Genomic DNA, 12,431 nt, shown 5'->3' on the forward strand with positions numbered 1-12,431 from the left:
TTTCCACAGGGATGTAACTGGGGTCCCCTACCCCTGGGGCACAAAAAACCAATCAGCGCCATAAATTCCCTTTGCCTTCAACCCTCTCTCCCTTTTACGGGGGGGGGGGGGGGGGGGCAGGGTGGGGGGAGGGGGTGACCCAACATCAACACTTACACTCTACAGAAATATGCTGGCTTATTTCCTTTGTTTGCTCATGTTATACTTGATCAAGTGTGAACGATTAAACTGGTTTCATTAAAGGCAAGTGCATTCACGGCTAACATCCAACTTCAATGGCAACTGTAAGCATATTTTGCAAGAAAGAGGGCCTGCTTTTTTGCTTGAAATCTACCATCTCATTAACTTTTCTTTTGGGGGCAATAAAAAGGGCACTAGGGGTTTTTCAGGAGAATGTCAGAGCAGTTCAGAGATCTGATGCCAGACAAAAGAATATTTAGTGTTTCAACTCTATGATACAGTCTCTGCTAAAGAAAAAAATTCTGTTTCAATATTAAAGCAACTATGACTGAAAATGTTTAATTAGCATTTTGACTATTACTTTATAATCGCTGTAAGAAGTATCCTTTGAAATCAAGTGATTATAAAAACAAGATCCTTTAAAGTCTCATTACTTCAAAATAGAAAAGATTTATATTTAAAAAAAGGGAGGGGTTAAAAACCTCAGAATTCTCAAAGTACATGAAAACTACCCACTTCTACTTGGAAAACCCTCGAGGCAAAACAGCAATCTTAGGTACTGAACACGAAGTAATTTTTAAATTGTCTTCGAACCCAAATACCTAGTAGAGAAAGCTATCTTTTTTGAAAGGGTGGTATGAGTCGATATATTTCGCCCAAGTTAGAAAGGCAGAAAGAATCACTTTGTAAACTTCCCCAAAATATAACGTCCCCTCAAAATTATCCATGTCAGATAAAAATATACCAGTCTCTAGAATATCCAACAGAATTGCAAATAAGGCGTTTAGCATTTTAAATTCCCAATGCATATTTATAGAATAGAATTCTCTTGTCTATCCTTCCAGCCACTCGCATCAGACTCTCTAAGAACTTAACCCGATCTCCAATCTTTAAAGAAAAAAGGGGATAAATACACAGAAGGATTGTTTACCCCGGACAGGGCAAGGAAGCCCGGTGTGACGACGTAGGCCATTGCCAGCAGCCTCCACCACGAGCACGCAGAGCGAGGATTTCTACGAAAAATTCCTCCTCTTCCCTATAAAATCCTAAACGTGGGGTCCTCTGCAGCCAACTGCTGCTTGGGCCGCCTCCGGAAAAAGTACCGGGCGGGGGGAGGGGGGACAACCACAAACACTCGCGCGCACACGCTCACTCCGTGTCCGCGACCGTCGTCGCCGGCGGAAAGCGAGCCACGGGAGGGAGTGTGTGCGCGCGTGTGTCTCGGCGCGGCCCGCGGTGACCGAGCTGAGCTCTTGGGCCCGCGGCCTCCGAGCCCCAGGGCGCGGCGTGGGCTGCAGGCGACCCGCCACGCCGCTGGGCCTCCCGCCGGAGAAAGGCCCAGGCACGCCCCGGCTCCCGCGCGCCTCTGCCCAACTCGCCCGGGGCGCTGGGGGCAGCGCGAGGGAGAGAAAGAAAGGCGCTTCCCCTCGGCCGCGCGGGGCCGTCCGGCGCCGCGGAGGGCTGGGAGGAGGAGGAACCGCGGCGGCCCGGCTGTCCCTGCGCCGCACCGGGTCCCTGCCGCCCGGGGCGCGCCCTAGCCAGCCCCTCCTGCTAAACTTTTTCTTTTTGATTCGCCCCACCCGAAAAGTGCGGCCCGGGCGGGGAAGGTGGGGGAGGCGGGCGGGCCAGGCTCCCGGCGGCGGCGGGCGAGGAGGAAGTGGTGCCCGCGGGAGCGCGGCCGGGCAGAGGAAATGCCCGGCCCGCCCGGCCCCCGCCCGCGCCCGCCGCCCGGCCCGCCCAGGCCCCCCGCCCCGCCGCGACTTTGGCGGGCCGAGCCCCGCGCGGCAGTGGCGGCGGCGGCAGCGGCAGCAGATGTGGCCCGGCTGCCCGGAGGAGCCAACAATGCGGGGCCGGCAAAACAAAAGGGTTCCACTTCGCCTCCTTTCCCGTCTTTCACTTGCGCTCCCGGGGCGCCGCGCGGGATCCCCCGCCGGCAGGGGCAGCGCCCCTGGGGACCGAGAGCCGCTCACGCCCCGACTTCCCCACGGAACCCCGCTTCTCCGCGCCCCCCCATCCCCGCCTCGTAGGCGCAAGGCCCGCCGCACCCCGGCGCGCTCGGACTCCTGTTCCCGGGAGATCCGGCCGTATTGTCCCCACGGCGCGTCGCGCGCTCGGCCTGGGTCGCCGGCGGCCCCCGAGCGCGCACCCACCGGGCTCAGGGAGCAGGAGCCGGGGGCGCCCAGGGAACCGTCGCCGAGACGCCGCCGCCGCCGCCGCCGCTGCCCTCCGGACGCCGCCGCGCTCGGGGTTTCTTTTTTTTTTTTTTCCCCAACCCTGATGGGAAGGAAGGTGACCGCCTACTTCGCATTCATCAACTCTCATCACAACAACAAAAATCCTGGCGCAAACGGCGGCCAGCGGGCGCAATCGGTGGCGGGGGCGGGCGGGGACCCCCGAGCCAGCGTCCACCCCCGGGCGCCGAGGGGGGACACGGGGCCGGGGGCACGGACCAAAGATGTCCTCGGATGCCGGCTCCGTGTCCTTCGCCCTCTTTCTCCTCCTCCTCCTCCCTGAGTGGCGCAGTGAGGCGCGGGCGCGGCGCCCCCAGCCCGCGGCCGCAGGTGAGGCGGGGGCGGCGGCGGCCCCAACCCTCCCCCGGGGCCCCCCTTACCTCTTCCCGGACGGTCGGCGTCCACGGCGAAAGGCGCCCACCCTGGAGGCGGCGGCGGCGGCGGCTCCCGCCCCTCCCACCCCACCCGGCGGCGGTGGCGGTGGCGGCGGCTGTGCGGCCCCCCCTCAGCGCGGCATGGCTCCCGGTTCGGTCCCTCGCTCCTCGGGCCGCCGCCGGCTCCTCCGGGCCGCTCCCGAGCCACCTTAAAATGACACACGCACACAGGGACACACACACAAAAACTTAATCTCTCCAGCTCCCCGCCCCTCCCCCTCCCGCCCTCCCCACCCTCCCTCCGCTCCCCTCCCCTCCCCACCCTACCCCTCCCTTCCCTTCCACCTCCTCCCCTCGCCGCCGAGCCTCTTCCTACTTCCCCACCCACCCCACCCCCTTCCTCCGCCCACCCGGTTCCCAATTCCCCCCGCGTCCCGGCCCCGCGCCCTCCCGCCCGCCGACAGGGGGCTGCGCTGGGGGTCCCCGGCCCGCGCCCGCCCCGCGCCGCGCTCACCCCCGAGAGGATGCTAATTCCAACTTGGATCGGGGGAGGGAACGTCCTGGATGCCGAGCGCCTCCCGGCTATTTGCTCTTCTTTATTTGTTTTCTCCTCCGGGGAAGGAGGAGGAAAACGGAGAGAAAAGGAAAGGAAAGAAGCGGCGCTGGCCGCAGCTCCCGGTGCCCGCCGGCTGCGCAGGAGCGAGGCGGGAGGCGAGGTGAGGGTCGCCGCTCGCTCACTCCTCGCTCCTTTTTTTGGGGGGGGGCAAAGGCGGGGTCTCTCTTTGCAAACCAATGACACAACCCCACATGGGCCGGCCTCGCCCCCTTCAGATACTCCTCACTACAAATCGGCTCTCTCGGGGGATTAGTGGCTCCGCGAAAGTGCACACAGGCGCGGCGGGCGGGAGGGCCAGGGGCCGGGCGCGGCGGGCACTCCCTGGCCCGGCCCCGCCCGGGAGGCCCTCGGAAGGCGCGGGGGCCTCGGTGGCAGGGGCCAGGGTCCTGTCGCGGTGGCTCGGGGTCCGCTGCTCCCCTCGCCCTTCATCCTCCTTCGCCCCTTCCACGTGGGGTACCGGGCAGCCGGCCACGTGGGGGAACGCGAGCCCCGGGTGGCCCCGGTCCCGTGGGGCCCCGCCCAGCCAGCGGCGCCGACCAGCCCCCTTCCCGGCCCCCGGGCTCCAACTTCCTCCTGGGCCCCCGCGCCGGCCGCTTCTGCCTTCTCAGGCCCGCGGGGTCAGGCGCGGGCCGGCCACAGGGGGCACTTGCGCTCCCCAAATCCAGATCCTGGAGACCGTGCCGGAGAGGCGGCGACCGCTGTGGGTGCGCAGGGAAGGGGCCCTCTGTGCTGCAAGTTGCAGCAGTGCTGTGCCCTAAAAGAAGCAAAACATTCTTACACATTAAAAAAAAAAAAAAAAAAAAAGGTTCCCTCTTGCTGCCTGGATCTCAACGGGGCATTTGAGAAGCCCTGTGTTGGGTCGGAGCCCCGGGCCTCGAGGAGGGAGGCGCGCTGCGGCGTGGGGGCCCGCGGCTCGGGGTCCTGGGCTTGCGCGGCGGCCCGGAGCCCACGCCGCCCTGACGTCTCGAGGTTGGAGTCTGCACACCGAGCCTGGGGATCCAGGCCCAGCGGCCGCTCGCGGCCCAACGAGCACCTGGGCTAAATTCCCTGCCTGTGACACGCGACGTCCGAGCGCCGTCTCCGGAAGGGAGCTGGTGGCCGCGGAGTGTGGGGTCTTCTCCCTGCGCCCCAGGGCCCCCCAAACTCTCTTCTCACTACCCTGAGTTCGGCGTGCGTCCTCCAAGAATCCCTGGGTGGGCTGAACTGAGCCCTTAGGATCGATTTGTTTAAAAACCCTATTGAGATATTAGGAACTGGATTGAGATGTCGAGCAGGAAAGGAGTGGGAGGGGTCTGAGGTCCGGCCTTTGGAGGCCGCAAGGACCGCCATTCCGCGAACCCAGCGGCGCGGTGTGGCCTCCTCCATCCTTGAGTGCCCCGCGCCCTGCAGAGCCGAGGAAAGTTACAGCCAGGGCCAGGGGGCCGGAGGAGAGGCCACCGAGCCGCACGACCCTTTTCTGCATCCCAAAGAGCGTTGCTCCAGGCCTCCCAGTCTTTATTAAACATTTGTTAAATCCTGCCCCAGCCCGCCGCGGGGCTTGTTTGCCAAAGCGCACCAGGTGCGTTGCGGCCTGAGCGGCCTGCAGTGGAGGGGCCGGGACTATCGAAGATTGCTTAATCACTCAACAAGATTTTAAAACGTGATTGAAGACCGCCTACCTGTGAGGGCAGCGCCGACCAGGCCTTTCTTGCCCGCTAGTCCACGTAATGCGGTCGCTAAGAAGTCCGCAGCACGGTTTTCGCGTGGCCTTCATAGGGCCTGGCCAGGCCAGCTGAGAGGCGCGCCGGGCTGCGCTTCCATCGAGGAACCTCCGCACATGCAATCACGGTTGTCTCGTCTTCTAGCAACCCTGGATCTCCACAAACTGATCTTCAGGGTGCTTCTCTCTTCAGCAGTTTTGCCTCAAGGGCATGGCGCCTCAGCTAGTTTTTGGCTATAAACAAACCGCGGCCACCGCCAGGCTACCGGGTTACCAGTACCCGTTCTTCGGAGTTTCTTAGGCATAAACTATAAGAACTACAAATAAAGATTTTCTGCTTCATTATTTCACAGAAGTCTTTGGTTCTGAGTGGTCTTCTCTTCTCAGGAAGAAACCACAAAAAGCCTGATTTTTCATATCACTCCTTCACTTTCACGTGTTCTATAAATTTGAATTCTGACTTAGAAAGTATTACTAATATGTTCTTGGCCAGGCACAGTGGCTCACGCCTGTAATCCCAGAACTTTGGGAGGCCAAGGCGGGCAGATCACGAGGTCAGGAGATCAAGACCATCCTGGCCAACATGGTGAAACCCCGTCTCTGCTAAAAAAAAAAATACAAAAATTAGCTGGGCCTGGTGGTGCGTGCCTGTAATCCCAGCTACTCGGGAGGCTGAGGCAGCAGAATCGCTTGAACCAGGGAGGTGGAGGTTGCAGTGAGCCGAGATTGCACCACTACGTTCCAGCCTGGGCGTCAGAGCGAAACTCCGTCTCAAAAAAAAAGAGAAAGTATCATTATTATTATTACACTGCATTCCAGCCTGGGCTACAGAGCGAAACTCCGTCTCAAAAAAAAAAAAAGAGAAAGTATTACTGTTATTATTATTATTGAGACGGAGTCTCAGTCTGTCACCAGGCCGGAGTGCAGTGGCGCTATGTCCGCTCACTGCAAGCTTCGCCTCCCGGGTTCAAGCCATTCTCCTGCCTCCGCCTCCCGAGTAGCTGGGACTACAGGCGCCCGCCACCATGCCTGGCTAATTTTTTTTGTATTTTTAGTACAGACGGGATTTCGCCGTGTTAGCCAGGATGGTCTCGCTCTCCTGACCTTGTGATCCGCCTCACTTGGCCTCCCAAAGTGCTGGGATTACCGGCGTGAGCCACTGCGCCCGTCCGATAAAGTATTATTAATATATTATTTGTTTTGAAAACATTAAAAGCAAGGCATCCTGAGAGCTGAAAAGTATTTCTCACTTCACTTTACCTGCATTTTAAAATATGGAGCTCATTTGCCCCCAACATGTGAATTATTTCATACTAATTTTTTTAAGATGTTGCAAACAAAAAACCCAATTCAAAAATGGCCAATGACTCAATAGGCATTTCTCCAAGGAAGGTAGACAAATGGCCAACAGCCAGTAAGCACATGAAAAGATGGTTGGCCTCACTGGTCATTAGAGAAATGCAAATCAAAACCACGATAAGTTACTACTTCATGTCCACCGGGATGGCTTTTTCAACAAAAGAGAAAAAAAACGTGTGTTGAGGAGGATGTGGAGAAATGGGAACCCTTGGACTGGCACAGTGGCTCATGCCTGTAATCCCAACACTTTGGGAGGCCAAGGTGGGCAGATCACCTGAGGTCAGGAGTTTGAGACCAGCCTGGTCAACACGGTGAAACTAAAAATACTAAAAATTAGCCAGGCGTGGTGCGCGTGCCTGTATTTCCAGCTACTGGGGAGGCTGAGGTAGGAGAATTGCTTGAACCCGGGAGGCGTGGGTTGCAGTGAGCCAAGATCGCGCCATTGCACTCCAGCCTGGGCAACAAGAGTGAAACTCCATCCAAAAAAAAAAAAAAAGTAATGAAAGAAAAGAGAGATCCACAGCCCCAGTGTGGAGCGTTGAGTTTGTAAGGCACTTATTTTCTTCCGTCTGGCAGCCTTTAAACAGGATGGCATAATTCCTTCCCTACTTTATACCTCCTCAGGAGCACTTCTGATGTCTATAGGAGCCCAGGGGCTGAAAAAGGCCCTTGGGACCGGCCTGTGGCTGCATCACAGCATGCCTCCGCCTGCTACAATCAAAGACCTCTAACAGAGCTTCTTATTTCTCAGTTTCCTATCTTTCCTATTTCATTTCCAGGAACCAATGGTTGTAGAAAAAAAAGATAGTGGCCCTAGATAATGGTGGGTCCTTTTATCGTAACTGTTTTGTGCAATAAAATGGACTAGTTGTGTGCACTTGAGTATTTCAAGGGTCTGTGCAGCGAGAGTTACTGGGAGTTGGACTTAACGGTATTGTTACTCACCTATCTCTGTTATTCAGGGTTCAGCTCACTTCAGAACCACAATTATCTGAAGCTCTCAGTTGCTGTCCTCAGTGGATGTGGGAATTTTGCTGCAATGTTTTATAGAATAACAGTGCTCTCTTTGGCTATAATATAATCACTATGTGATTCATAATTAATTCTGATCAGTGAATACATATTGCCTTTATAGATGCCATGGCCCTTTTCAACTATGCATTGAAAATCCTAGGCTCGGCCGGGCAAGGTGGCTCATGCCTGTAATCCCAGCACTTTGGGAGACCGAGGCGGGCGGATCACGAGGTCAGGAGATTGAGACCATCCTGGCCAACATGGTGAAACCCCATCTCTACTAAAAAAATACAAAAATTAGCTGGGCGTGGTGGCGCGTGCCTGTAATCCCAGCTACTTGGGAGGCTGAGGCAGCAGAATCGCTTGAACCAGGGAGGCGGAGGCTGCAGTGAGACAAGTTTGCGCCACTGCACTCCAACCTGGTGACAGAGCAAAACTCTGTGCTCATGCCCGACGTGCGCAGTAAGGGGTGCAAATTGGAGTGGTTGAAGCTGTCAGTTTCAGGATTTAATTGGCATTTGGGTTTAAGCCCATCACTTTTATTTTTTAATTAAACACACACATACACACATGCACACACACACACACACACACACACACACACACACACACACACACACACACACACACACACACACACACACACACTCTCACTCTGCCTGAGTCCTTTGAAAAACAGTGACCACAGTCCTAAGAAAACAAAAGCAAACATGTTGATCTACAGACACAAGCGAATCTGTATTGTAACATCTAGAAGAAATCAGCAAACATACCACGCAACTACTACTCAACAAATGTTGAAGGAAGGTCTGCGCCGTTCCTGGCCCAGGCTGGACCCTGGGTACAGAGATTAACCCCAGCTGGTCACTATCTCCAAGGAGAGAGCATCCCAGGGAAACTGCATTAGCTCAAGTATTATCTCATTTAAGCCTCATAATACTGTGAGGTAGGGATTAAGATTCCACAGTTATCTGTGGGAAAGGTGAAACTCCCAGAAAGATTAGGTACTGAGCCTGGCTTCCCGGGCATGTGACCCTATGCTCAAAAGGGAGAACTTGGCTCTGCTGTCACCATCTTAAAAATGTTTTATTAAATTTTTAATTTTTTGTAGAGATGAGGTCTTGCTATGTTGCCCAGGCTGCTCTTGAACTCCTGGCCTCAAGTGATCTTCCTACCTTGCCTCCCAACATGTTGAGATTGCAGGTGTGAGCCACTGGGCCTGGACTTAATAATTTTGAACAAGGGGCTTTGCATCTTCGTTTTGCACTGGGCCCCACAAACTGTATAGCCGGTTCTGATTACATTCATTTAGATTAAAAAGGCCCCATCCTTGCACCATAGAACACAAAGTGGTAAAGCCGAGCAGTCTTCATTATCAGCCCATGGAGTCACATAGAAACCAACATGAGTCTAAGAAGTCCCCTGGCCTCTCACTAGGCCACCACCTTGCATGTACAGTGCTGAGTCCACCCACGGAATGTTAATTTTCCTATACTGCAGCAGGGCAGGCCCGTGACATGCAGACCTCAGACACATCAGCAATGGTAACTAAGGCCGGAGTCATACAGGCTACTGACTCAGTGGGGCCAGTAGTGAGGCCACGATGGGATTACTGCTGAGAATGACCAAGCATGGGACCGAGATGGAATGGCAGCCTCCCGGGAGCTGCTGCACACAGAGGAAAGAGCTCCATTATCATAGGAAACGATTCGACTCCAACCAGAATTAGCTTTATGGTCAAAAGCTCCTGATATCGGGGTCTGCTAGGTACTGAGCGCGTCAGGCTTTACAGAGTGAAGACTTAAATCCAAGGTCATGGCCAGACATCTGAAGTTCATCACCAGGACTGTGATGGCACAGGAAGGGAACGTGGAAAGCGCACACAGGACCCTAAACAGAATCCTAGCTATGGATGGGTTCATTGAGGACATTAGGCGTTGGCGGTATTATGAGAAGCCATGCCACCGGCAGCAGAGGGAAAGCTATGAGAGGTGCCGGTGGATCTATAGCATGGAAATGGCTCACAAGATCAACTTCTTGATGTGAAAGAATTGAGCAGATCCATGGCAGGGCTGCTGAGGCCTGTGGATGGGACACCCACTGTGAAATCCTCATCCAGTTGTGTCTCCATCTCGTTTCTTTGAACAATCCCATTTCCTATTACCGATCTCTACAATAAACTCAATCACATGTTGGCAAGAAGGCCTCCACATATAGAAACAATCCCGTTAGTCAGCAGTGGACCCTCTTTTACTAAGTGAAAGAAGAAACTGAGTCTGAAGTAATATAAGAGTAGAATGGCATTTGCCAGGGGCTAGGAGGGGGCAATGAGGAGTTATTGGTTATTGTTTAATCGGTACAGAGTTTCAGCTTGGGAAGATGAAAAAGTTCAGGAGGTGAAGCCAGGCGTGGTGGCTCACGCCTGTTATCCCAGCACTTTGGGAGGCTGAGGTGGGTGGATCGCTTGAGGCCAGGAGTTCCAGACCAGCCTGGCCAACATGGTGAAACCCTGTCTCTACTAAAAATAAAAAAATAAAAAATAAAAAATGAAAAAAAATTAGCCGAGAGTGGTGGTGCACACCTGTAGTCTCGGCTACTTGGGAGACTGAGGCAGGAGAATTGCTTGAACAGGGGAGGTGAAGGTTGCAGTCAGCCAAGATCATGCCCCTGCACTGCAGGCTGGGCAACAGAGTGAGACTCCATCTCAAAAAAAAAAACCCAAAAAAACAAAAAAACAGAAGGTGGATGGTAGATGGTGATGGTGGTTGCACAAATGGTGAATGTCCTTCATGCCACTGAACTGTACACTTAAATGCTTACGATGGTAAAACGATTGTAAATTTTATGTTTACTACTATAAAAACTTTTTGGAAAGAAAAAAAAAAAGCTCCTGATATCATCTGCAGTTTTGGCACCTGCAAAATACCCTAATAACAGAGCTGACTTCAGTGAGTCTGTCTTCCCCAGGGAACTCTCTACTTAAAAAAAAAAAAGTGTCCATGCTTTTCCCTGAGTATCTACAATTAGGGCCCCTGTTTATCTGGTCAGCTGGCCAGGGGAGCCTATGTCAGAGTTGATTAGACACCATTCATGGTGCCTTTACTTACCTCTGGAAAGCATCATTATTTCATGTTGGTTGGAGTGGCCCTTGCATTTCACAGAAGAAGCCAAGGAGGCTGTGAGGCTGGGTCACTCCAGCAGGTAGGCTGGAGCCCAGGTTGAAACTGCAGGTCTCTGGGCTTCCCAGATTTTCCCTGGCCCTGCTGTTTTGCCTCCTACTGCCATCTGGGCTGTAGACAGGTGCGGGCACCCGGCCCCCTGGCCTGTGCATCTCTGGAATCTCTGGAGGCTTGTTCTCACATCTAATTTGTGCCAGGAAGAGGTAAAGCAGTGGCTGGCCAGTTGACCTGACACACAGGGGCCCTTATTTGTAGATTTTTCAGGGAAGAGCATGGATGGTTTTTGTTTGTTTGTTTTTTAAGTACAGAGGTCCCCTGGGAGGACAGACTCACTGAAGTCAGGGAATTGACTGCTCATTTCAAGATGAAAGAAAAGTTGATTTGAAGAGTGCGATGCATGCTCACTCACAGGCCCACCACCTGTGTGAAACATTTTTTCATACTGGATCACAGTGTCATTAGCTGTTTTTTTTTCTTTTTTTCCACTGTATATACATAGATACTTTTTTTCCTGAACCATCTAAAAGTAAGTTGCAGACATCTTGGTGTTTCACTCCTTAACACTTCAGCATTTTTGTCTCTTAAGAAGAAAGACCTTTCACAAAACTCGAATATCTTTAGCCACAACTATGAAAATTAACAATATGTATTAATGCCAGGGCTGTAAATTCAGTAATGTTCAGTGCGTGGTCAGCATACTGCGGCCAACCTGTGGACTGTTTTTTACAGGTCAACAACAAGCTGAATTCTAAAACGGAGAGCAAGCTTTTAGAAACTTTTATAGCAATCTGACAGAGTACTTTTAGATCTGTTAAATCTAATAATAAAAAATCTGGGCTGGCATTTTGTGTATTTTTCCACTTCTTCCTAATAAGTCACTTTTCTTATGTTTTACAAAAGCATCACTCTGAGACACACTAGAAAACAAAAACAAAAACTGTTCCTTCATTATAGATAGTTTGCAGAGCCTCTGGCTAATCCTCAGACCATATTCAAACATCCTCAATTGTCCCAAAATGTCTTTTGTACATTTCTTTCTCAGCCCAGTATCCAGTTCAGGCTCACATGCAGCATTTGGTTTTCACAGGGTCTGCTGGCCTCTCTTAGCAAGCATGGGGCCATCTTCCTGCTTGTCTTTGGAACTTGTGGGCGGGCCCATCTTAGAACCAAGTAATTCAAGTACCAGGGACCTGGATCAGGGACAGGTCTGCAGTTCTTTGGGACTACAGAAATTACTGTTCTTAAAGCTATAAAAGTGTATGCCCAGCGATCTGACAAATCATTTTCAAATTTCATATGAATGGTTTCTTGATGAAAGAAAATAATTATAACATATCTGGCATTTTGGCAGAATTATACTGAGTAAGGCAGGGGAACCTGTGTTCATGTTAAGTATCAGGCAAGCCAGAGATTTGTGCGGCTCTGTTGTTAGAGATGGTAATCAGGAAAACCATAACAACGTGTTTATGCAGCACTCAAGATCTGGCTAAACTTCTTTGCACAAGATTGAAAGTTGTCTGATTTAGGCTCTAGGTAGTTCTCAGCTATGGAGTGGTAGTCCTAGTATGGATTTAGGGACTCCTCAGCGAGGAAGTAATATGCATTTGTCTAAATTCATTCCCCCCGAAGTGGATTAATTAGTGTGATTGTTATAAGGCACGGTACAAATAACTACCATTTATTTTGTGTGTAAAGCATTCCACATGATGCTTGGCACACGGAACGTGCTTAGAGCAGATGCCCCTGAACTCGCACCCAGAGCTCCGTGAGTTGCAATCT

General features: G+C 52.9%; 2 protein-coding genes across 21 annotated transcripts in view; one reads left to right on the forward strand and one right to left on the reverse strand.

Annotated features, from left to right (window-relative positions):
* Positions 1 to 3,694, reverse strand: part of CTBP2 (C-terminal binding protein 2) — a 173,530-nt gene extending 169,836 nt beyond the window's left edge. For 5 of the 20 annotated variants that reach the window (XM_054523023.2, XM_054523026.2, XM_054523024.2 and 2 more), the window contains exons 1-2: positions 3,300 to 3,523; positions 2,792 to 2,993 (exon numbers count right to left, since the gene is read on the reverse strand). The gene's annotated coding sequence lies outside the window, so the exon portion shown is untranslated. Of the gene's footprint in view, positions 1 to 1,111; positions 1,758 to 2,225; positions 2,302 to 2,330; positions 2,744 to 2,791; positions 3,060 to 3,299 lie in introns of those variants that run through there. The other 15 variants (XM_054523025.2, XM_063727804.1, XM_063727808.1 and 12 more) reach the window with 12 other exon arrangements.
* A 5,594-nt stretch (positions 3,695 to 9,288) lies between these two features.
* On the forward strand, positions 9,289 to 9,519 carry LOC100453243 (small ribosomal subunit protein bS21m-like). Its single transcript, XM_054521844.1, has one exon. It carries the CDS (start codon positions 9,289 to 9,291, stop codon positions 9,517 to 9,519), a length of 231 nt encoding a protein of 76 aa, XP_054377819.1.
* The last annotated feature ends 2,912 nt before the right edge of the window (positions 9,520 to 12,431 follow it).

This window comes from Pongo abelii, chromosome 8 (assembly GCF_028885655.2).
Source record: "Pongo abelii isolate AG06213 chromosome 8, NHGRI_mPonAbe1-v2.0_pri, whole genome shotgun sequence".
NCBI lineage: Eukaryota > Metazoa > Chordata > Mammalia > Primates > Hominidae > Pongo > Pongo abelii.